A 26,564-nucleotide genomic window follows, 5' to 3' on the forward strand; every position below is an offset into this window, starting at 1 on the left:
AGGCTTTGGCTGATGCTAAGGGTGCCACTGTTAAGTGAAGGGGTTGAATAAGGCTTTCTATTATTTTGACTAGACACAACAACCTGGGAAAAACAGGGAGGGGGTGAATACTTTTTATGGGCTCTGTATATACAGCAATACAAGTGCTCTGCTCATTTGGATTTTCCTCTCTCCTTTCTTCTTCCTATTTCTGTGTTCTCCTACATCTCCTGTTGTCCCTCTCGTTCCCAGTCCTTACACTCTCCCCCTTTCTCCTAGCAGTGGGACTCGAGATAGGAGTGGCTTATAGCCAGTATAAAGTCCACATCTATCTGCTCAGTGCAGTAAAACCTCAGTCCCCTTCATTCTTGCTATGGAGAGAAGCACAGCTACATCATTTCATATTCTTGTGTGCTAATTCTTAACCAAGCTGCCCGCTCTGCCCCAGCAACACTTTTTCATTCACCTTAAACCTTACTTGATAGTCACAAACCACACAATGTCTGGGCACTGCCACCTTGCATTAATCCTGATCTCCTTGGCATCTTTTGGAGTGGCTGATGAAGCCATACAGTGCCCTCCTTGCTCACAGGAGAAGCTTATTCGCTGTCTGGACCCTGTTGGGTGCCTGGAGCTGGTAAGAGAACCTGGGTGTGGTTGCTGTGCCACCTGCGCCCTCCAAAAAGGGATGACATGTGGGGTCTACACTGCCCGATGTGGTTCAGGGCTTCGCTGTTACCCCACAAAAGGTTCTGAAAAGCCCCTGCATACCCTTATGAATGGACAGGGGGTCTGCACCGAAATCGGGGAGATAGAAGCCATACAGGGAACTTTTCCAACAGCAGGTGAGAATTAAACAACATTGACCACAGGACAAAAGTAATTTCATGCAACCTTGTTCTTCTCTTGTGTCTTAAGGAACTTGCAATTGTGTCTCTCCTACTTCAAAGGCAGGAAATGCCTCCAGGATATAACTATACCACTGAATCAAATTCTTAACTCTTTTAGCACCAGATTTACTTGTATAATAATATCTTATGGCAAATGTATTGATATCTACATGTGACAGATGGGAATGGACTGGGGGTGTTGTTGATACTTGTCACCTACAAGAGTGTGTTTTGTGAGATCCTATTCCCAGCTCCACATCTGCATATGCAGTTATAGGATTAAATGACAAGTCATGTATAGAGGTAGGATGAAGGATGCTTGCGGGAAATGCAGGGTTCAGTTTACATAAGACAATAACCCATAAAATAGTTTGGACTTTTACAGGCATATGGAAATTCTTGGTAGGTTGAATTAATGTGATAGGTTTGTTTCTGGTTTTCCTCACAGAGGAAACAGCAGGTCTGTATCACATATGGTATTGTAGATCTGCAGAGCAGTGCACTGTTTCCGCAATCATTCACACAGCTATAAAACTTGTCCCAATTTCTGTAGCGTTGCCCCAAGACATATTTCTTGAATAATATCACAATGTATACTAAACAGGCACCAATATCTCTAGAGGGTAGTTTTAATGTACTTGTATTTTGTATTATTCATACTGTGGATTCTTGGTTGCTTTTGCATTTTTGTTTGTCTGATTATCCTAATTTCTGGAGCGACATCCCAGAATTGGACTTGCATACCCATTCTTTTTTTATAAATACTCACAATTTTACTTTCCATGTAGCCAAAATTGGAAGGGAACTATCATCAACGTTATGCTACCTTCAACCGATGTCATCATAAAGTAGTGACAGACATGCTGATTTCAGTGGTGTGTCATTCCTGAGCTAAAAGTAAATGGATGCTGATAACCAGCTTTATGATCATCACAGCCAGGGCCTGGAAAAGAGTCACAGATGCTGAGAAGAGTCACAGTGACCTATGAGCTCCTGCTTTCCCCATCCACCTCCTGATGATTGCAAGTTCTCTCCTAGTGAGAAAACTAAGGAGAAAGCTGCCAATCATCAGCAGGTGGGTGGGAAGCTCGTGAATAGCCAGGTTTCTTCTCCAGGCATCCATGACTCTTTTCCAGGTCCGGGCTGTGATGATAAAGCTGGTTCTCACTAACCACTTACTTTTAGTTCATCAGTGACACACCGCTGAGATCAGCATTTCTGTAACTACTTTATTCAGCCATCAGTGAGGACAGCATAAAGTTGATGACAGATTCCCTTTAACCTCAGGAACGGTTTCCTAAAACCAGTTTTGTATTGTTCCTACATGTATTTGCTGTCTTTTCTTGTGAAATTTCAATCTGTACAGTTAGCCAGATTTCCTTAACAGATATTGTAACAGTCCAGTGCGATATTGCTAGCGCTACAATACACCTTGCCAATCAGAACTGATGTTGGTGGGGATGACTATCACTCAGTCACTTGGTCTCAGTCATATAGATCTATCGGGTCATTTATCAAACTGGTGTAAAGTAAAACTGGCTTAGTTGTCCATAGCAACCAATCAGATTTCACCTTTTGTTTTTCAAAGGAGCTGGTCAAAATGAAAGATGGAATATGATTGGTTGCTATGGGCAACTAAGCCAACTATACTTTACACCAGTTTGATAAATGACCCCACTAGTCAATGTAAAAATGTTACATGATACATGAGACACTAGCGGTGGCGTAGTGTGGGTTGCCAGCACCCAGGGCAAGCCAATTATTGTGCCCCTTCCCCCTGCAAACCTGTCGACATGCCCCTTTTTTTTTACAGATAATGTAGTAGATGTCCACTGCAGTCCTATGTAACGCCACACGTAACAAAATGATAACTCTCTGAGTACAGATAATCTAGTAGATGGATGGGAGGCTGTAGAATTCAGATCACGCAGTGTGGCCTGAAGCCCCCCCCCCCAACCCTAGTTTGAAAGAAATATGTGGATGGACATTACATATATTGGTACAAAAAATACAGTAGAATACAGCACCATGCCTCTTACATCCAGTCACTTTTCCTCTGAGATACTGTACACTCTTTCCTCAACGTCTTCATTCGGAGATAAGACCGCCATGATACCTTCTTTCAGCTGTGTCTCATCTCTGCAGAGTTTATCACAGAATTTATTTATTTTTTTCAGATTTTATCACAGATTTTTTTTTAAGATTCCTCACTTTACTATCATCCTCTGCAGTAGTTATGTCTGCAGTAGTTATAATGCCTCCCATAGCGGTCCAAGTATTTATAAAGACTACTGTAGGAGCCCCAGTATTTATAAAGCCCCTTCAAAGTGTCCCCTCTGTATTATTATATATAATTGCCCCCTCTGTATTATTACTATAATAAACCCCTCTGTATTAATAGTATAATGACCCCCTCTGTATTATTAGTATAATGAACCCCTCTGTATTAGTAGGATATTATATATAATTGCCCCCTCTTTATTATTACTATAATAAACCCCTCTGTATTAATAGTATAATGACCCCCTCTGTATTAATAGAATAATGACCCCCTCTGATTTAGAAGTATTGGCTCCCCCTGTATTAATAATACCCCCTCTGTATTAGAAATATTGTCCCCCTCTGTATATGAAGTATTGACCCCCTCTGCATATGACGTATTGGCCCCCTCTGTATATGACGTATTGGCCCCCTCTGTGTATGAAGTATTGGCCCCCTCTTTATCATTATGACCCACTTTCTCTATATACATATAGTAATCTTCCTCCGTCCTCCCCACTTCCATAGTGCCCCCAGTACAGCCTGTCTTAGGGCGCATACATAAAAATAAAAAAAATACTCATCTCTCTTCATCACTGCTTGTGGCCTGTCTTCGGGCTTCCTGACACAGGTGGTCAGGAACACATCACCATGCCCTCCTGCGCCGAGTCATCGTGTCATCTCGTGAGACCCGACGCAGGAGGTCACAGTGAGGTAATCGTGATCTCCTGCGCCATTCAACTGCCTCATAGGCTTCAGGCATAGTGGCCTGAAGCCTATGAGGCATAGCAGAGGGGACGGGAGCCATAGACTTGCATCACCCTCATTTTATTGCCTGCTGCCTGGTGCCCCCTGCAATTTGGCGCATGGGGCAATGGCCCCCCCGGGCCCCGCCCACGCTATGCCACTTAACACTAATGCTCCTAGCACTGCCTTCTGGCATAGGCACAGGCACTTAGCTAAAGGATGACTAGTGGGCATGTGCCCCAGATGCTCATTGCCCGTGGGGGGGCACCAACAAATTACTCTGCAGGGGCCAGGGTACTTGAATACAGGACAGTACTAGGGCAGTATAGCAAATCTTTGCCACAGATAAGGGGAAGCCTACCTATGTATCTGGTTTAGTATTGTGTGTTGATAGGTTTTGTCTTTGAATCCATGTAAAGACTTCCTATACACTAAGCGGCCCTCATTCTGCAATTTGCAATATTTTGAGTCAGTCCGGTGCATTGTTAAAATGGTCACTTTTCAACAAACTTTGCATAAATCAATAGAATAAATTAATATATTAAACTTTTTAATATATCTTATTGTAGAAAAATGACATTTTCTCTATTTATGAGTCACTTTTTCACTTTTCCCCTGCCACCTACTTTGATCATTCACTCAGTTCAATGCTAAAATCCATTTTGCGATACAAGATAGATTATCAGCCGACTGAGGAAACCAGTTACATGCTGCCCATATAAGTCAACGAAGATTGGATAAGGGAGAAGGTAGAAGCTGCACAGTGAAAAATAAACAGACCCACATATACACAAATGCTGCTACTTGTTCTCAGGGATGTAGCTGGTGGTGCTGGTGGTGAGGGTCAACTTTGTTTGGACCAAGGCATTGACATACAGGTTGAGGACAGTGAATTGACTAGCTACAGCTTTCCTAGCCCTAATAAGTGTTTTATTGCACCCTGTGTTGAATTTACAACAACATACTTCTGTAAAATGTCTTCCATGCTGCTTATGTGTATGTAAGAGATAGAGAAGCAGGATCTCCTCTTCTTTATGTGTGCTATGTAAGGGAGCCATCAGCAGCTAATCTCTACCCACTTCGGAGCTGAGGGCAAAATTGATAAATGCAAGATACAAGTCATATACTGTTTTTCCTAATGTAGAGCTTGTCCTGAAAAGTCACCTTAAAGGTGTTATCCAACCCCTATAATGCCCCCTGTAATGGCCGGGCCCTCACACAGGTTGATGCATGCACGGCCGCCGCTGCATCTCCGCGATGCTAGGGAGGCTCATTCCCGTCGCAGCCTGCTATTGGCTGCCCCCCCATTGCCGGATGTTTTTATCCGCACGATGGGGAGATGCAGCGGCGACTGTTGGGGCATCAGAAGTGGTGCGGATGTCGGGGAGCACGGTAAGTACAGCCTGTGTGAGGGGCCTGGACATTAGAGGGGGCATTATAGGGGTTGGATAACCCCTTAAATAGAAATGTACCCTTAAGTCATGACTGTTGGATCCAGACACAAAAAACTTTTTCTATAGATCTGATGGGTGCATCCATTTGACTTTGTATAGATTTAACCACTGGGATGCAAAGTAAAATATTTGAAGGCAACAGGTGACATAGCAATGTGTGTTTTATCATGCAGCTAGACTGCCTGTCCTATACTTCTAGTGCCTCCCAAACTTGCCTATTAATACATGTAAGTACACATTTTTTCTGCTCTCGGCCACACCTCTAACTGCCCAAAACATAACTATGCACCTAATCCCAACCAGTCCTCTTAATGCCCCCACATAGTAATTATTTCCCCTTCATGCCACCGAGTAGGACATTGTGCCCCCTCATAGAATTATGCCCAGCTGAGCCCCCAGTAATATGCCTAGTTATGTGCCCCCAGGAAAATGCCTAGTTATGTGCCCCCAGTAATATGTCCTCTTATGTGTCCCCAGTAATATGCCCTGTTATGTGCCCCCAGTAATATGCCCAACTGTTCCCCCAGTAATATGCCTAGCTGTGCCCCCAGTAATGTGTCCAGTTATATCCCCGTCACAGAAAGTAAAAAAAATAAACACCACATTCTTACCTTGTTCCTAGCAGCAGCAGGACATCGGCTACTCTGGTCTGTGGAGGAGGTGGAGCCGAGGCTGATAGCCGGCCGGCCCCGCCCCCACACAGACCAGAGATGTAGAGAGCCGGCAGGGGGGAGGAATGATGAAGCAGGGAGCTGATGCCAGCTCTCTGCTTCATCATAATACTGTCAACTGTCTCTGCTTCCTATGGAAGCAGAGACAGCTGCCAGAAAGCGGGAAATATCTCCACCGTATCAGGACCGCAGGACAGCCACTGCAATCCGGGACTGACCTGCCGGACCTGGGACGGTTGGGAGGTTTGCGATATATCTCTTCGTTTAAGCTATACAATAAATGTCCCTATTTGGTGATTTGAAATGTTAGGAGGTATGCTGGAGTCAACCCAGAGCTGGATTTTTTTAAACATCTTTCTTCGTGAAACTTGGCTGTTGTCAAAGGTATTCAGATCATGCACAAAGCAACTTACAGCCCAGACAGCACACCAGACATCATCTACTTCATGAGGGATGAAATAGCTTGGTGTGGGATTTATCACTTGTCACCTAGGCCTCCATGAATTCTCATCTAAGAAAGTTAGGACTATTGCTGCTTATCTCAAAAGCTGTGCAGGATAGGACGGCATAATTCTGATTGATTGAATGGTTGATTGATTCACTCAGGATCCAATGAAGCTCTCTGTGTGGTTTTAGGCTAGGTTCATATTACCAAGTCTTTGTCATACAGTTGAGGGTGAATTCCTTTGCGGTGTCTGCTTGGTGTATGTGGAAAGCTCCTAGATCATTTGTCACATGCATCCATAGGGCCTCATTCCCCTGATGGAGACCAAGGGCAAAAGAATGCCCTGCTGTTGGACTGGTATTTATTGATATTACTTTTTCAACTGTATGGAACTGGCTCAACGTGCTTAGAACCAGTTGGCATTTACTTTTATTGTTAAAACATTTAGTATACGTCTGGATAGCACTGTATTTTTCACCCCGTAAGATGCACTTTTTTTCCTCCTAAAATGGGGGCAAAACGCTAGTGTGTCTTATGGGGTTAATACACGGCAAAGAAATATAAAATGTGTGGTGCATTGCTTATGCTTGGCACATCGCAGGCTGCGCTGCATAGGAACAGCAGCCTGCAATGTACCAGACATCCGAGTTACCTGAAGAGAGAGAGCCCGGTAGCCGCAGCCCATGCTTGCTGATAATGACCGGCCGCAGCGTGCACTTGGTGGCAGGGTCAGGTGTGCTGTAGTTGGTGTAGGGTGATAGAGACCGGCCGGCCGGCCCTGTCTGGTGTTAGTTGATAGGGACCGGCCAGCAGATTTGCAGTGAGAACGTTGGTGGGAGCGCGGGAGTAGGCAGATGAGGGGCGGAGTAGGCTTTCCTGCCACACGTGCCTGCTCCGCCTCTAAGTCTTCACACTGCCTGCTCCTGTGTACAAGGCATGAGGGCTGATGAGAGTCTGGGGGGCTGATGAGAGGCTGGGAGCTGATGAGAGGCTGGGAGCTGATGAGAGGCTGGGGGATGATGAGAGGCTAGGGGGCTTAGAAGAGGATAGAGGGCTGATAAGAGGGTAAGGGGGCTTATAAGAGGCTAGGGGGCTGATAAGAGGTTGGGGGTTGATAAGAGGCATGGGGGCTGATGAGAGGCTAGGGGGCTGATGAGAGTCTGGGGGTCTGATGAGAGGCTGGGGGTCTGATGAGAGGTTGGGAGCTGATGAGAGGCTGGGGGATGATGATAAGAGGCATGGGGTCTGATCTGAGGTCTGAATGGGGGTCTCATTTATATTGGGGCTCTTATCTGAGGTCTAATTGAGGGTCGTTCACTTTAGGGTCTGAGCTGCGATCTGGTGGGGGTCTGATCTGAGGTCAAATTGGGGTCTTATTAACATTGGGGGTCTGATTAGGGCTGTCAGCTGAGGTCTGATTAATATTGGGGGTCTGATTGCTGGTCTGACCTTCGGTCTAATGAAAAATATTTTTTTCTTATTGTCCTTCTCTAAAACTTAGGTGCTTCTTATAGGCCGGTGCATCTTATAGGGCGAAAAATACAGTACTTCTTAAAAAGATACTGCTTTCTTACGAAAAATGTATCATGTTGCACTTTTCTGTCCTATTAAAAAATAGTATTCAGACGTATACTGTTTCTCATCAAATTCAAGACTATGGGCTCATGCACACGACTGTATTATTATGTCCGTGAGCATGAGCTCTAAGAGTCAAAAGCCTAGTTGCAGAAGAACATTTTTTATAAAAAACCTTTTGCATATTTTTTAGACCTAAACACTAAATGAAAAAAAAAAAAAAATTGCCTTTAATTAAATCAGTAGTTAAAAAAATGGAAATTGTTCAGTGGTTGTCTGAGATAATTAAAAAAGCGTGTACTTTTTCCCCTAGAAACAGTGCCACTGTTGCCATTGTTCGGTTTCTAGGTTAAACATAAGTATGGATTGTAGCAGTACTTACGGGTTGATATCCTTAGCTTAATAGATTGTGGTGCCAGCGGTGATGGGTACCAGTCCTGAGTGCCCCCATTTAAGTGAAAAGTAGAAAGGAACTGCAGCACTCACAGGTCTTCACAAATTCCCCTGTTTATTTACCAAAATGTGTGACGTTTCGACCTTACATGGTCTTTCTCAAGTATGCTGTGAGTGCTGCGAATCCTTTCTATTGTTCGGTGTCTAGTATTGCAATTAATTTCTATTCACATAAATGGAGGTCAGCTGCAATACCAGTCATAACCCATGGACAAGAGTGGCTCAAGATTCTCATCAAACTGTAAAACCGTAATTTCCTAGTGTCCTTATCCTAATTTACCGCAGTGCTCTCAGGTTTAACGTATAATCCCTGAGCTTATTGTGTCTGATGACTGCACTGGATAATGGATCTGGCGTCTATGGGACTCTCTTTATCTTCTTGTTATTATTTGTACTTTAGAATTCAATATTTGTCAAAGACTTTCAGGGCAGAGTGGTAAAAGTCAGTAAACAGATCCTGACAAGGTTTCTAGTACACAGCAGCTCAGCTAGACGGGGAGGATGTGCTCATACTGCGCTCACAACCCAACTGTGGCCCTTAAGGACCAAATTCCAAGTTTGTATTTTATCCCTGTGTTTAGTTTCCTCCAAAAAATCATCAGGAACATCAGTGGACAAGTCATGGGTTTGCTAAATACTTTGGGGCACATTTATCATTGAAATCTGAAGGTTTTGTCCCGTCAAAATGTCACAAACTGCAGGTTTGCGACTTTTAAAATACCACCTACACAAAAATGTCCTCCAAAAGGGGGCATGGTAAAGGCGATGAGGGATCAGGGGCAGCCATCACATTGATCATCTTTTACGCCAGTTTGCGGTTCTTCAGGTGCACAGATAGCCCGATACGTATACCTCATCATAAATGAGTGCAGCATCCGGCAGCACACCTAGCTATCATGGACTTGCATACGCCCCTTTTTCCTAATGCAGGTTTATGGCGGAAGGGAAGCGACTAAAGTAAATCATAGCCCAGACGTGGATAAAATGTCTTATTCAACCTCCCAAGGGAATGTAGGAAGAATTCGGAAGAAGATCTTTTACCTGCAGAGGATCTTGATCTTGGGATTGCCTCTGTGACGGAGTAGTGACATAGTAGGTGATTAGGAAAGTAGGATGTTCTGGCCGAGGAGGGGGAGGGCCTCTTTAATATTGTCCGTCCTGGGACACCCGGCTGAGAAATCTGCCCCTCAAATTTCCAGCCCTTGTAAAAACACGGCCTTGGAAGATACGTTTTAGTGATGTCTGGGCCTTTTCTAGGGATAAAAAGAGCCCTACGTATTTACTTATGTCCTTTACAAAGGAATCTCCGAAGAGTAAACCTTCTGAGGATGGGGTATTGTCTGAAGCGTCCAAGTGTACTAGCTGCGGGTCTAGCCACATAAGGATAGACCTCTTAATTTCCATGCAAATGGATGCATTAGTGTTGCCCACTAAACAGACTGCCCTCTGGGCCCAACCCTTTAGGACCGATAGGTCCACGGGATTTCAAGAGGTAGAGGCTTGTTCAGTCAAGTCTAAAATATTTGTTAGTGGACCGACTACGTCCAACAGTCTGTCCTGGATCGTTCTAAAAGAACGATCAACTCCTTTTTTAGGATTTTTGCCAGATTTAGACAAAAATTTTATAAGAGTTGGATCTATTTCAGGAGTATCTGCAATTTTGTGCGGGAGCTTGGGCCTAGGGCATTCAGAATGCAGCTTACTTCTAGCTGTCTTGTCTAATGGTTTCTTAAGCCATAATGAAACAAATTTGGATACTTGAGGTTGAAGTACCCACTGACCTGACTGAGGATGTTTGATCATCACAGGGTCAAAGAAAGGAGTACCCAACCCATCCAAGATAAGGGATGAAGAATTTTCATCTTCTCCCAAAATTTCGTCTCCCTCATCAGAAATGTCCTCATACAGAGACATATTATCAATGTCTGAATTATCAGCCTCATCTAAGGTGGATTCAGAAGGGGAAGAGTTATGAGTCTGGCTTAACTCTCAAAGCCTTAGAAGCCCGCTTCATGTTGACAACCTCGGAGGGCGGAGGGTTCAATATTGACTGCTTTAGCAGTGGTAATTGTGCTTTTTGAAAAAGCTTTAGTAGTATCCTGATCCCTTTTTGTAAGTAATTTTTGCAATTTCGTAGGGGTGAGATCTATAAGAAAGCTCCTTTTCTGAGCGGCCTCCGTAGATCAAAATTGGTCGGAAGGGGTAGCAGAGTCTTTAGGAGACTGCATGGTTTGGGCATTGGTAATAGCCATGGTTACAGATTGTGCAATCGCCTCTTGTAATGGAGATATGGCGGAATAGACCGCAGATTTTGTCAGTGAATTATTAATCATGGACTGTAGGATTTCTTCTTCCACTATGACTGAACCTGAAGTCCCAGGTATTTTATTGGTATCCTCAGCGGACATGGTAATGGTAAGTATATGGATAATTAATCAGGAATATAATAAAATGTATATAATGAATTGGTGGCTACTCAGACACTCTGCTTCAGAACAGGTAAGGAATTTGTTAGACAGGTTTTTGCTATTGTCTGATTGCAAATGAGCATAGGTTTATTAGGGTGTTAAATTGGTTGTTGGGGAGGTGCTTTTGTGTATACAGTCGTGGCCAAAAGTTTTGAGAATGACACAAATATTAGTTTTCACAAAGTTTGCTGCTAAACTGCTTTTAGATCTTCATTTCAGTTATTTCTGTGATATAGTGAAATATAATTACACACACTTCATACTTTTTAAAGGCTTTTATCGACAATTACATGACATTTATGCAAAGAGTCAGTATTTGCAGTGTTGGCACTTCTTTTTCAGGACCTCTGCAATTCGACTGGGCATGCTCTCAATCAACTTCTTGTCACGGATGGTGTTGCAGAAAACTAGAAGATGCAAATAAAGATCCGACTGACTTGATCCCAAACTAAGGAACATAAGGGTGAGCCCTATAAAAGCCCTAGAGCTCTCCCTGACTGTTCAGCCCATACAAAGATATTTATGATAGATAATTGCATGCCCTCATACCTAGACTGTGTGACACCTGAAAACCCTATAATAGTGAGGGGACACGACCACCGGCTCCATACACTTAATACGGAGGGAGTCAGAGTCACCTAGGATCAAGCCAACAGGAAAACACAAATAAAGGAACAGACTTACTGAGGAACCAGCAGTTGCAGCATCTAGCAGTGAGCACAATCCAGGAAGTTGTATAAACCGCAAGGTGATGCAGTATGGGAGGGGATATAAAGGGATGCAATCAGTGCAACTAGATGACAGCTGAGAGAGGGAAACGAGATGACAAAATGAAACCAAAACAAAAGAACCTCAAGCAAGAGGTACTGAAGAACGTCTGTCAGAGCTTCTCAGAGATCTGGCGGTGACAGTACCCCTCCTTCTACGAGTGGACTCCGGACACTCAGAGCCCACCTTCTTAGGATGGGACCTATGGAAAGCCCTCATGAAACGAGTGGCCTTAATGTCCGCCACTGGGACCCACATCCTCTCCTCAGGACCATAACCCTCCCAATGAACGAGGTACTGGAGAGAACCACGGACAATACTATGAGAATCCAGAATCCTAGAGACCTGAAATTCAAGATTACCATCAACAACAATCGGAGGAGGAGGCAAAGAGGAGGGTACAGTGGGTTGGACTTAAGTTTTTAACAATGACTTGTGAAAAACATTATGGATCTTCCAAGTCTGAGGAAGATCAAGACGAAAGGCAACGGGATTGATGACGGACAGAATCTTGTAAGGCCCAATAAACTTAGGACCCAACTTCCAGGAGGGAACCTTCAATTTGATATTCTTAGTAGACAACCACACCAGATCACCCACATTCAGGTCCGGACCAGGCACACGTCTCTTATCCGCCACACGCTTATATCTCTCACTCATCCTCTTCAGATTACCCTGAATCTTTTGCCAAATAAATGACAAAGACGAGGAAAATTCCTCCTCATCAGGTAAACCAGAAGACCCCTCTCCAGAGAATGTCCCAAACTGCGGATGAAACCCATATGCACCGAAAAATGTTGACTTATCCGAGGACTCCTGGCGACGGTTATTTAAAGCAAACTCCGCAAGGGACAAAAAAGAACACCAATCCTCCTGATTCTCAGTCACAAAACAGCGCAGATATGTCTCCAGATTCTGATTGACGCGCTCTGTCTGGCCATTCGACTGCGGGTGAAAAGCAGAAGAGAATGACAACCGAACCCCCAAGCGAGAACAGAAAGCCTTCCAGAATCTGGAAACAAACTGCGTGCCCCTATCCGAGACTATGTCTGAAGGAATGCCATGCAGTTTGACAATGTGATCAACAAATGCCTGCGCCAGCGTTTTAGCATTGGGTAACCCAGGAAAAGGAATAAAATGTGCCATTTTGCTAAAACGGTCTACCACAACCAAAATCACAGTCTTCCCCGAGGAACAAGGCAGGTCCGTAATGAAGTCCATGGACAGATGTGTCCAAGGACGGGAAGGAATGGGTAACGGGAGGAGAGGACCCGATGGCTGTGAATGAGAGACCTTGGCACGAGCGCAGGTCTCGCAGGCTGCCACAAACCCTCAACCGTCTTACGAAGAGCCGGCCACCAGAATCTCCGAGCAATGAGATCCACAGTGGCTCTGCTCCCCGGGTGCCCAGCAAGGACAGTATTGTGATGCTCCTTAAAAACCTTGTGTCGTAAAGTGAAAGGCACAAACAACCTCCCAGGAGGACAAAGATCAGGAGCCTCTGCCTGGGCTGCCTGTACCTCTGCCTCCAAATCAGGGTAAAGAGCAGAGACGACCACCCCTTCAGCCAAAATGGGACCCGGGTCTTCAAAGTTCCCCCCTCTCGGAAAACAACGTGACAGGGCATCGGCCTTCACATTTTTAACCCCAGGGCGGAACGTGACAACAAAATTAAACCTGGAAAAGAATAAAGACCATCTGGCGTGTCTCGGGTTCAGATGCTTGGCTGACTCCAAGTAGGCCAGATTCTTATGGTCGGTAAACATGGTAATAGGGTGTCTGGCTCCCTCTAGCCAATGGCGCCATTCCTCAAAAGCTAATTTGATGGCCAACAACTCCCTATCTCCCACATCGTAATTTCTCTCTGCGGAAAAAGGAATACGGTCGCCATTTGGCAGGAGAGGGACCCTGAGACAAGACCGCACCCACCTCAGAAGCGTCCACCTCAACAATGAAAGGTAGAGAGACATCAGGTTGTACCAAGATGGGAGCGGAAGCAAAACTCTCTTTGATACTAGAAAAGGCCTTACGCGCATCTACCGACCAGGAGGAAAAATCCACCCCCTTTCTAGTCATATCGGTGAGTGGCTTAACAACAGAGGAATAATTCAAAATGAACTTCCTGTAATAATTGGCAAAACCCAAAAAGCGCATCAGCGCCTTCTGATTCTCAGGAAGCTCCCAATCAAGCACCGCGAGTACCTTCTCAGGGTCCATGTGAAAACCAGAAGCGGAGAGAAGAAACCCCAGAAATTAAATTTCTGGAACCGCAAACACACCTTTTTCCAGTTTAGCATACAATTTATTCTCTCGCAGAATGAGCAAGACCTGACGTAGGTGGTCCCTATGAGTTTTGAAATCAGGAGAAAAAAATCAAAATGTCATCTAGATACACTAGTACAAATTTCCCCATTACATGATAAAAAATGCTGTTCACAAAATGTTGGAAGACAGCTGGAGCATTCATCAAACCAAAGGGCATAACGAAATTCTCAAAATGGCCCTCAGGAGTATTGAAGGCCGTCTTCCATTCATCCCCTTCCCTGACCCTGACCAGGTTGTATGCCCCTCTCAAATCTAACTTAGAAAAAACTTTAGCCCCAACAATCTGGTTAAACAGGTCCGGGATCAGAGGAAGCGGATAAGGGTCACGAATTGTGATAGTGTTCAGCTCCCTGAAATCCAGACATGGTCTTAAAGAGCCATCTTTTTTCTTAACAAAAAAAAAACCAGCGGCAACAGGTGACTTCGAGGGTCGGATGTGTCCCTTTTTTCAGGCTCTCAGAGATATACGTACGTATCGCGACCCTTTTAGGTTGGGAGAGATTGTATAAACAAGATTTAGGCAGCTTGGCGCCTGGGATGAGATTAATAGGGCAATCGTACACCCGGTGAGGGGGCAGCTCCTGGACACCACTCTCTGAAAACACATCTGAAAATTCTGAGAGAAAAGATGATAGAGTCTTGGTAGAAACCTCTGAAAGAGACGCCGAGAGGCAATTCTCTCTGCAAAAGTCACTCCAATCATTTATTTGCCTTGCTTGCCAATCAATGGTAGGATTATGTTTAGTGAGCCAGGGTAGCCCCAACACTAGAGGCGTAGGTAATCCGCTTAGGATGAAACATGAGACATCCTCAACATGAGCATCACCCACAGTCAAACGGATATTGTGAACTATGCCCTTTACCGATTTTTGAGAAAGTGGAGCGGAATCGATAGCAAAAACAGGTATATCTTTTCCCAAAGTGCATACCTGGAAACCATGTGTTATAGCAAATTGATTATCAATGAAATTGACAGCTGCTCCACTATCTACAAAAATCTCACAAAAAAAATGTTCTTGCTCTCTAGCGCCACCCTGGCAGGTAGGACAAAACTGGAACTACAAGCAAATGGAAAAGCTTCAATTTCCGCATCAACTTTGCCAATGGTAACAGATGGAAAGTTTTTCGAGGATTTTTTTTTTTTAGTTTCTTTATTACCCTCAAAATTCTCCCTGAATCTTCTAGAGGGGCAAACATTTGCCAAATGATTTATACCTCCACAACAGAAACAAACCCTGCCCTGAGAGCTGAATCTTCTACTATCAGAGGCAAGCAAACCCATCTGCATGGATTCCTGCTCAGAGGGGATTGAGAGAGACTGAGACCCCTGCACACTGAATGAGACCGCCCCACTGTCCTTGAACTGAATATGACAGGAAGGAGTGATCTCTCCTCTCTCTCTAAAACGCCTGTCAATACGAACAGCCTGAGACATGGCAGACTGCAAGGAGACAGGTCTCTCATGAAAGGCAAATGCATCTTTCAATCCCTCCGAAATACCATAGCAAAATTGACTTCGGAGTGCAGCATCATTCCAACCAGTATCAGCTGCCCATCTCCGAAATTCTGAACAGTATATCTCAGCGGACTGTTTACCCTGGCATAAAAGACGCAGTTTAGATTGAGCAATACGATCCGGATCATCATATATCTGATCTGCAAAAAATTCATCCACCGATCGGAGGGGCCGTGCCCCCACCAGCAGCAAAAAGGCCCAAGACTGAGCAGCAAGATGATGATCCCCACCCTCTGCTCCTCGTCACCAGAGGAATGGGGAAGTAGGCGAAAATGGAGTTTGCAAGCCTCTCTAAAACAAACAAAATTCACACTACCCCCGGAGAACGTATACGGAAGCGAGATCTTAGGCTCATAACAAACTCCATGAACACAAGCTGAACCGGTCACCTGAAACTGGCGGTGACACTTCTGGGCCAATTCCTGACAGATAGCAACCCATTCTTTCATAATCACTTCTAGGAGTTTGTCAGAATTAGTGGGTTTTTGTTTGTCCACCCGACTCTTGAGGATTGACCACAAGTTCTCAAGGGGATTAAGATCTGGGGAGTTTCCAGGCCATGGACCCAAAATGTCAACGTTTTGGTCCCCAAGCCACTAAGTTATCACTTATGCCTTATGGAACGATGCTCCATCGTGCTGAAAAATGCATTGTTCTTCACCAAACTGTTGTTGGATTGTTGGAAGAAGTTGCTGTTGGAGGGTGTTTTGGTACCATTATTTATTCATGGCTGTGTTTTTGGGCAAAATGAGTGAGCCCACCCCCTTGGATGAGAAGCAACCCCACACATGAATGGTCTCAGGATGCTTTACTGTTGGCATGACACAGGACTGATGGTAGCGCTCACCTTTTCTTCTCCGGACAAGCCTTTTTCCTGATGCCCCAAACAATCGGAAAGAGGCTTCATCGGAGAATATGACTTCGTCCCAGTCCTCAGCAGTCCATTCACCATATTTTCTGCAGAAGATCAATCTTTCTCTGATGTTTTTTTTGGGAGAGAAGTGGCTTCTTTGCTGCCCTTATTGACACCAGGCAATCTTCGCCTAACTGTGCGTGCAGATGCGCTCACACCTGCCTGCTGCCATTCCTGAGCATGCTCTGCACTGGTGGAACTCCGATCCCGCAGCTGAATCCTCTTTAGGAGACGATCCTGGCGCTTGCTGGACTTTCTTGGACGCCCTGAAGCCTTCTTAACAAGAATTGAACCTCTTTCCTTGAAGTTCTTGATGATCCTATAAATTGGTGATTTGAGGCGCAATCTTAGTAGCCACAATATCCTTGCCTGTGAAGCCATTTTTATGCAACGCAATGATGTCTGCACGTGTTTCTTTGCAGGTCACCATGGTTAACAATGGAAGAACAATGATTTCAAGCATCACCCTCCTTTTAACAGGTCAAGTCTGCCATTTTAACCCAATCAGCCTGATATAATGATCTCCAGCCTTGTGCTCGTCAACATTCTCACCTGAGTTAACAAGACAATTACTGAAATAATCTCAGTAGGTCCTTTAATGACAGCAATGAAATGCAGTGGAAAGGTTTTTTTTTCGGATTAAGTTAATTTTCATGGCAAAGAAGGACTATGCATTTCATCTGATCACTCTTCATAACATTCTGGAGTATATGCAAATTGCTATTATAAAAACTTAAGCAGCAACTTTTCCAATTTCCAATATTTATGTAATTCTCAAAACTTTTGGCCACGACTGGTATATAGTAACATAGCATTAGCTTGCTTAATTGTACCTTGAAGCATTCTCAATATGCAGCATTTATAGGTGCATTGGAGATACTCAGGAGGTAATCTGGAGGGGGATACAATCTAAAAAAGAAAGATTTGTTTGTTTAAAATCTTTCCCCTCTTTAAAATAGCAGACCTGGTTCAGTGCAGGAATTGTTGTGTTTTTATTTCAGGTTCCACTCTTTGGAGGTTTGGACGCTGTCTGATCTGTAGACAGCTCTCCGTAATGCAGCAGGAAATAGCATTTTTGAAATCTGAGATTTGTAAATTAACTGTTAAACAAACTCAGGCTGGGAACGTTGCAATGCCACTTCTACAGAGGCCCCCTAGAAATGGAAGATGGGTTACTGCAGGTTCTGGTAGACTTAGAGTTTTGGATAGAAGACATGTCCCACAGCCTGTTGCTCTCCATAATTCATCTGCAGCACTTTCAGAGCGCAAGAGCAACATGGAGGATGGCTCAGGCACAGTGGGTGAGGAACAATCATCTCCTATGCCTAAAGTATGCAAGACTGCAGCCAAAGACAAAAAGGATAAGATGAGGACTGATAGTAAGCAGCTGTTGGTGGGCGATTCTATCATAAAAAGTCTGAAGTTTGAGGAAAATTGTTTTGTGAGACATTTCCCTGGTGCTACCGCTAGCAGGGACAGACAACGTATCCTAATATTGTTAGGCAAGCAAAGGAGGAAAGGGAGGTGGATGTTATTGTCCATCTTGGGACAAATGATCTGGCTTGCAATGAGGTTTCAAAGGTGAAGGAAGCTTTTCACACACTTGGTAATGATATACAGGAGGTTGCATCGACTGTTTCATTCTCTGTAGTTTTGCCTGTGCATAACCTTCAGCATGACAGGCAGATGCGCATCAAGGAATTCAGTGTATGGCTTGGTGAATGGTGTTTGCACCAAGGGTTTGGCTTTGTGTCTCATGTTAGCTCTCGTTGGAATGGAAAAAAAACTGTACAAGAAAGATGGTTTGCATCTTTCTCTCAAGGGAACGAATGTCCTCAGTGAACAGTTCAGTGAATAGTATTTGCTAAAGAGCATTTAAACTGGGAAAGGGGGGGGCAAAAGAGTGATATTTTTTGTCCTGCAAAAAATAAGCCCCCATGTGGCTATATGAACAGAAAATTAAAAAGTTATGGCTATTGGAGGGGGGGGGGGGCATCATTTCTTCTCAGCATGAACTGACTTTTATTAGTGAACGGCACTGAGGCCCACTGGTCCCTCATCCAGCGTAGATGCTCCCTGGCCCAAGACAATGATGCCTGGTAGTGTGGTCAGGTGTCATTGCACATCATCTAGCATGCAGACCACGCTGATGTAAATGGTTTCAAATGGCCTGATGTGACACTTGGGTGCCTCTCACCTCCCTTAAATGGTTTCAAATGGTCTAATGTGACACTTGGGTGCCTCCCACCTCCCTTAAATGTGCCTGAAGTTGCGTGGCATTCATCATCCGGTTCCACAGGGAATTGTTCGCAATGAAATGGTCATCAATGTGGGATGTGGCCAAAGGACGTCCACTTCTATGCTTTTCTGTGAGTCTTCCAGTCTTTCTGTATCTCTGTGGCAACCTGCTGATGACATGCTGTTTCTCTCTAAGCTCAGTGGCCACTTCCATCTAAAAACATCCTGCTTGGAGCCTCTCAATGGCAAGGTGCTGGTGATCAATTGTTTGGTGTCGTCTTGGTCTCATTATGTCAAAATGTGAACAGCATGATGAGGAGGTCTGTTGTAATACTAATTCTAATTGAAGCAGCAAATTTATTGGACGATTCATGGATCAAACGTCTGTTGTGAATTTTGCTGTTAAGCTTTTTGTTAGAGAACAGCAAGTTGTGCAAAAAGTACTGACACATTAAATATGTGCATTTAAAAGTTTATAGAAGGTCACCTGTAAAGGTTAGAGTGCATTTTAGGTACATCCTGAAATTTCACCCACTAGCCGAACCCTTACTTTTATTGAGTAGTGTGTGCTCCGATATTTTACCTGGTCGTCCATTGTCTAGATTAGCGAATCTACGATACGTAAAACACTAAACAAGAATGGATTTTATGGGAGGATACCACAGAGAAAGCCACTGCTGTCCAAAAAAAACATTGCTGCACATTTACAGTTTGCACAAGAGCACCTGGATGTTCCACAGCAGTACTGGCAAAATATTCTGTGGACAGATGAAACCAAAGTTGAGTTGTTTGGAAGAAACACACAACACTATGTGTGGAGAAAAAGAGGCACAGCACACCAACATCAAAACCTCATCCCAAATGTGGAGTATGGTGGTGAGGGCATCATGGTTTGGGGCTGCTTTGCTGCATCAGGGCCTGGATGGATTGCTATGATCGAAGGAAAAATGAATTCCTAAGTTTATCAAAACATTTTGCAGGAAAACTTAAGGCCATCTGTCCACCAGCTGAAGCTCAACAGGACAATGACCCAAAGCATAGAAGTAAATCAACAACAGAATGGCTTAAACAGAAGAAAATACGCCTTCTGGAGTGGGAAAGTCAGAGTCCTGACCTCAACCCGATTGAGATACTGTGGCATGACCTCAAGAAAACTATTCACACCAGACATCCCAAGAATATTGCTGAACTGAAACAGTTCTGTAAAGAGGAATGGTCAAGAATTACTCCTGACCGTTCTGCACGTCTGATCTGCAACTAGAGGGAACGTTGGGTTGAAGTTATTGCTGCCAAAGGAGGTTCAACCAGTTATTAAATCCAAGGGTTCACATACTTTTTCCACCTGCACTGTGAATGTTTACATGGTGTGTTCAATAAAAACATGGTAACATTTAATTCTTTGTGTGTTATTAGTTTAAGCAGACTGTGATTGTCTATTGTTGTGACTTAGATGAACATCAGATCACATTTTATGACCAATTTGTGCAGAAATCCATATCATTCCAGTTCACATACTCTTTCTTGCAACTGTATATGGAAAGAGAGGGACTGTAGTACCAGTAACATGGCCAGGTGCACATTCAGCTTCTGCGCCATTGGATGAGTGCATGCATACGGTTGTGATCGATCGGTGAACGATTGCTGTCGAAAGAAGTGACAAGGAGGGGCATCAGGAGCAATAGACGACATTGAAGCTGATGGGAAGGAACAACAGCTCTGCTTCCTTCTGCTGACGTTGACCAGCCCTGACTTCCAGAGAGAGAGGACGTGGGCTGGTGGAAGATGCAGTGGTTGCTGCATCAGGCTGTAAGACTAAATGATTGGCCAGTTTATGGTGAAGAATCGTGCGTTGACACAGGGCTGTTGTGCCAACATTAGCACCCTGGCGGCACCTCACCTTTTGCCCACACATCCTGCATTCTGACACACTAATGTCCCCCAGTGACTTGAAAAATTCCCACACTGACGAGTATTGCATTTTCCATCCACCACTGCGTGATACCTGCCTGCCGCTGTGTTTATAAACCTGTGCACTGCAAATGTGTTTCTCACAGGTAGCCTCCCAAGTAGCAGATGGTGTACCTCTCCCGCATTTGGCTCCAGATCTCCCACTGTTTCCAACCTGCTGGTTCACGGACAAGCTGCCACCTTTACTCCCTGATGATGATCATGCTTCCTCTTCACCCGACTCCAACATGCGATCCGCTCCATCATCTTAAAAAGTTTGGTTGTTACTTTTGTCAACCTCACCTGTCTCTTGTGCACGTTCCTGATCTCTCGCAACATGTGCTCTCACTTGACTGTCATCATCATCAGTAGTTGAACACCTAGAGGAGCCCACAACGAATCTCTCTTTCAAGTCTGGGCTGGCCTGTAACTGCTGACTGTCCTCATAAAGCTCATCATCGCTGAAAAGCAGAGCAGAGTCGGTGGCTATCATTACTTGATTTGCTGTCATCTGAGATGATGATGAAGACCAAGTCAACCATTCCAGTACAGCTGGATGACAGTGGCAGCTCTGGCCTGTTGCTGCGGCTGCTACCACCCCCTTTCCTTCTTCTGCTGCTACTTGTGCCGGCTACAGGAAATTTTTTGCCACTGCCTGTTCCTTTGAAGGGCCCAGGCAACTGTCTGTTGGCCGTAGTGTATAACAACTGTATCGCTAAAATAACAGATTAACTCTGAATGTCGGTGCACTAGAATAATGCACATGGCAATACACTCTTCCTGCACTCTCCCTCTCGAATGTTCCTCTATTAATCGTTTTCAACAACACTGTCACTAGTGCATGAGCATTTACCATGTCTCTCTCACAGGACAATAGCGGAGACTGCGTGGGATTAGTGTTTTATAGGGCTGTGACATCAGGGGCTGGCTATGTGGGGATTGGCTGGCTGCACAGCATTATGGGTGATCTTGTGTTCCTGGGCTCCTTACCAGTGGTGTACTAAGGGGAAGGCATGGGGGCGGTCTGCCCCGGGTGTTGGCTCTCAGGGGGGCGCCAAAAGCAATGAGCACTTACATCAAAACAAATGGTAGTGCTCATTGTTGGAGTGCTGGGAGCTGCAGTCCTTTCACTCACTGCTCAGCTCTCAGAGCTCCCCCCCTACCTACTTCAGGCCAGCGGCGCACAGAATGGTGAAGCAGGAAGACTTCTCCCCGCTCAACCATTCAGCCTGCAGGCACAGATCGTGCTGCCGGTCGTTGTGGGACGAAGCCTGCAGCCCGGAAATCTGCATAAGCTCCGCCCACACAGTGCTGCAGAGCGATCTGTGCTTGCAGGCAAGAGAGGTATGTGAGCTTCAGGAGCGGGACAAGGTGAGTACTGTGTTTTCTTTTGTTTTTTTTTAATACAGAGGGGGCACAGAGGGCTTTACTACTATGGAGGGGGCACAGAGGGCTTTACTACTATGGAAGGGGCACAGAGGACATTATTACTATGGAGGGGGCACGAAGGACTTTATTACTATGGAGGTGGCACAGAGGGCATTACTACTATGGAGGGGGCACAGAGCCAGTGGGCATTACTACAATGAAGGGGGCGCAGAGGGCATTATTACTGTGAAGGGGGCACAGTGGGCATTATTACTGTGAAGGGGGCACAAAGGGGATTTCTACTATGGAGGGGGCACAGAGGGCATTACTAGCACAGTGGGCATTACTACTATTAAGGGGGCATAATGGGCATTATTTCTGTGAAGGGGGCACAGTGGGCATTATTACTATAAAGGGGGCACAATGGGGATTATTACTATGAAAGGGGCATAGTGGGGATTATTACTGTGAAGGAGGCACAGTGGGGATTATTACTGTGAAGAGGGCACAATGGGGATTATTACTGTGAAGGGGGCACAATGGGGATTATTACTGTGAAGGGGGCACAATGGGGATTATTACTGTGAAGGGGCACAGTGGGGATTATTACTATGAAGGAGACACAGTGGGCATTATTACTATGAAGGAGACACAATGGGGATTATACTATAAAGGGGGCACAATGGGGATTATTACTGCAAAGGGTGCACAATGGGGATTATTACTGTGAAGGGGGCACAAAAGAGGGCATTACAACTTTGAAAGACATGTGCAACCGCCATTTTAGGAAAACCAGATTTTTTTTACTATGTAAGAAAAATTGGATTAGTTGATAATCAAAGTTTTCCTAAACTTATGATCGAATTCTGCTTTGAATGCTTTGCTTTGCTCAACACTAGTACCGAGTATAACCAGATCTGAAAAATATTACAGGGTTCAAAAGTCAACAGGAGAAAAATCTCCTAATGCATTTTCTCAGTACTGTAATGTTTTATGTGACTGATGAAAGATGTCTGTCTGTCGGTCTATGAATATCTATCGGTCTATGTACAGTGCTGCCCATAATTATTCATACCCCTGGCAAATTTTGACTTAAAGTTACTTTTATTCAACCAGCAAGTAATTTTTTGGCGGGAAATGACATAGGTGTCTCCCAAAAGATAATAAGGCGATGTACAAGAGGCATTATTGTGGGGAAAAAACATTTCTCAGCTTTTATTTACATTTGAGCAAAAAGTGTCCAGTCCAAAATTATTCACCCCCTTCTCAATAATCAATAGAAAAGCCTTTATTGGCTATTACATCAATCAAACGCTTCCTATAATTGCAGACAAGCTTTTTGCATGTCTCCACAGGTATTTTTGCCCATTCATCTTTAGCAATGAGCTCCAAATCTTTCAGGTTGGAGGGTTTTCTTACCATCACCCTGATCTTTAGCTCCCTCCACAGATTCTCAATTGGATTCAAGTCTGGACTCTGGCTGGGCCACTCCAAAATGTTAATGTTGTTGTCTGCTAACCATTTCTTCACCACTTTTGCTGTGTGTTTTGGGTCATTGTCATGCTGAAATGTCCACTGGTGCCCAAGGCCAAGTTTTTCTGCAGACTGCCTGATGTTGTCGTTGAGAAGCCTCATGTATTGCTCTTTTTTCATGGTGCCGTTTACTGTGATTAGGTTCCCTGGTCCATTGGCTGAAAAACACCCCCAAAGCATTAGGTTTCCACCACCATGTTTGACAGTGGGGATGGTGTTCTTTGGGTTGAAGGCTTCTCCTTTTTTTACGCCAAATGAAGGAAACATCATTGTGACCAAACAATTCAATTTTTGTTTCATCTGACCATAACACAGAAGACCAGAAGTCTTCTTCTTTGTCTTCTCTGTCCAGATGAGCTTTTGCAAAGGTCAAAAAATTACTTGCTGGTTGAATAAAAGTTACTTTAAGTAAAATTTTGCCAGGGGTATGAATAATTATGGGCAGAACTGTATATCTATCAGTTCATCTAATATCTGTCTGTGTGTCTTTCTATCTATCTATCTATAGAATGTAAAATTAAATAAAATACAAATTAAATTCTATCTATCTATCTATCTATCTATCTATCTACATTATTGTCTATCCATCTATCAATCATCATAATACAGTGGATTAGTCTGTAGCTATATAGATAATGCAGCACGATGTTAAACACTATGCATGGATGGATGGATAGATAGATAGATAGATAGATAGACATTAGAAAGATAGATATGATGACAAAGTAATGCTTGTTTGCTGTTCAGAGGTCATAAGTTGCAAAGTATCCTGTGAGATTTTAGCTGACTCACATTATTTTTGGGAAGTGACGGAAAGATAAAGGGCTTCATAATTCAGAGAACTAGGAGAAATTACAGGAATTATGTCAAATATTTGCTACAGAGCAGATAGGGTTGCTACTAATGTACCCAACTTCCAGAGTCAGCAGGTAAAAGCTTTTGTAGGCCAAGACTTAGGTCTCACGGTGGATAAAGTTGCACATTAGTCAAAAGTATGATTGTGTCCTGCTATATAGACCAGTGGTCAGCACTATGCTGATCCATGGGAAGAGTTTTCCATCTAAAATCTTCAGCTGAAAGCTATACACGTAGTCTGAGTCACTAGTGTGACATCTTCCAGATCTCTGCTGTTTCAGCTTTTTTTTTGTCTTCTACCTGCATAAGATCCTGTAAAGATGAATAGTTTGATATTGGCCTCAGGCGTTTTATGTAAAGTAAAGGACCAGGCTATGTTTTATTTCATATTGCCATCTATACTGCCTGTTTTTTGGAAATATATGTGACCACACTTTGAAGGGTAAATAATGAGAGGGATGATGTATGCTGCCTTGATTTGGAAGTTGCAGTCAGTGACTGTTAGGCCTCGACCGTTTATTTTTATGGTCCGCAAAAACGGGGTTCGTAGGTCCGTGATCCGTGACCGTCTTTTCGTCCGTGGGTCTTCCTTGATTTTTGGAGGCCGCCTGGCCGTGCGGAGCCAAACAGATCCGTCCTGAATTACAATGCAAGTCAATGGGGACGGATCCGTTTGACGTTGACACAATATGGTGCAATTGCAAACGGATCCGTCCCCATTGACTTTCAATGTAAAGTCTGGAGTCTCTTTTATACCATCGGATCGGAGTTTTCTCCAATCCGATGGTATATTTTAACTTGAAGCGTGTCCATCACCATGGGAACGCCTCTATGTTAGAATATACTGTCGGATTTGAGTTACATCGTGAAAACTCATATCCGATGGTGATGGGGACGCTTCTAGTTAGAATATACTACAAACTGTGTACATGACTGCCCCCTGCTGCCTGGCAGCACCCGATCTCTTACAGGGGGCCGTGATCAGCACAATTAACCCCTCAGGTGCCGCACCTGAAGGGGTTAATTGTGCGTATCATAGCCCCCTGCAAGAGATCAGGGGCTGCCAGGCAGCAGGGGGCAGACCCCCCCCCCCTCCCCAGTTTGAATATCATTGGTGGCCAGTGTGCGGCCTCCCCCGGCCCCCCTCCCTCCCTCTATTGCATTATTAACATTGGTGGCAGTGTGCAGCCTCCCCCGGCCCCCCCTCCCTCCCTCTATTGCATTATTAACATTGGTGGCAGTGTGCAGCCTCCCCCGGCCCCCCCTCCCTCCCTCTATTGCATTATTAACATTGGTGGCAGTGTGCGGCCTCCCCCGGCCCCCCTCCCTCCCTCTATTGCATTATTAACATTGGTGGCAGTGTGCGGCCTCCCCCGCCCCCCCCCCCTCCCTCCCTCTATTGCATCAATAACATTGGTGGCATTTATTGTAGGCAGCAGCTACAAAGGAGTTGGAACATCTATACATTATTTATATTAACCTACTATATTCCACAGCGCTTTACAGACATTAGCATCACTCTGTCCCAAATGGGGCTCACAATCTGTAGGTGGAAACTAGAGTACCTGAGAAAGCATCTAAGTGGTTCAGAGAGAGGGAGCTCCCTCTGCCTCCTATTAGCAGCTGCAAATGGGATTAAGCAAACATGGGGAGAACATACAAACTCCATGCGGATGTTTCCTTGGTCGGATTCAAACCCAGGAACCCAAGGCAACTGTGCTAACCACTGAGCCACCATGTTGCCCTATTGCACAGACAGTCCTCCATTTCAAAGAGGAGCTTAATTTCTCCTGTGGTGGTGTTGCAAGGAACACTTGCTGCCAGGTTTCCTGACATGTTACAGCGGATCACTGGAGGTCCTATAATAGGGCATCTTGGATATTGGACTGTCAAGCCTTAAACAGAATTATCCTTTAACCCCCTTAGTGACCACCAGTACACCTTTTTATGCCGGTCGCTAAGATGCCTTAGGCTTGGTCGCCACCTTTTTATGACAGTCTATGACAGTCTAGTCTTAGCACTGTATGGGTCTCCTTTGCAGCGCAAAGCGGAGTATGCTCCTGGTTTTCACGTTAGAGCTGGGCTCCTACTTTAATGGTTCTGATTGGCAGAAGTGTCAATGCGGACCTTTTAACCCCTTAGATGTTGCAGTCAATAGCA

The 26,564-nt window shown here is 44.6% G+C and overlaps 1 protein-coding gene across 1 annotated transcript in view; it reads left to right on the top strand.

Moving 5' to 3' along the window:
• Nucleotides 1-314: 314 nt before the first annotated feature.
• IGFBP4 (insulin like growth factor binding protein 4) overlaps nt 315-26,564 on the top strand; it is an 83,346-nt gene continuing 57,096 nt past the window's right edge. Inside the window, exon 1 of the mRNA XM_044297993.1 lies at nt 315-824. Coding sequence (XP_044153928.1) covers nt 479-824 — 346 coding nt within the window. The 5' untranslated portion in view covers nt 315-478. The remainder of the gene's footprint in view (nt 825-26,564) is intronic.

The sequence above is a fragment of the Bufo gargarizans genome, chromosome 6 (assembly GCF_014858855.1).
Source record: "Bufo gargarizans isolate SCDJY-AF-19 chromosome 6, ASM1485885v1, whole genome shotgun sequence".
Classification (NCBI taxonomy): Eukaryota; Metazoa; Chordata; class Amphibia; order Anura; family Bufonidae; genus Bufo; species Bufo gargarizans.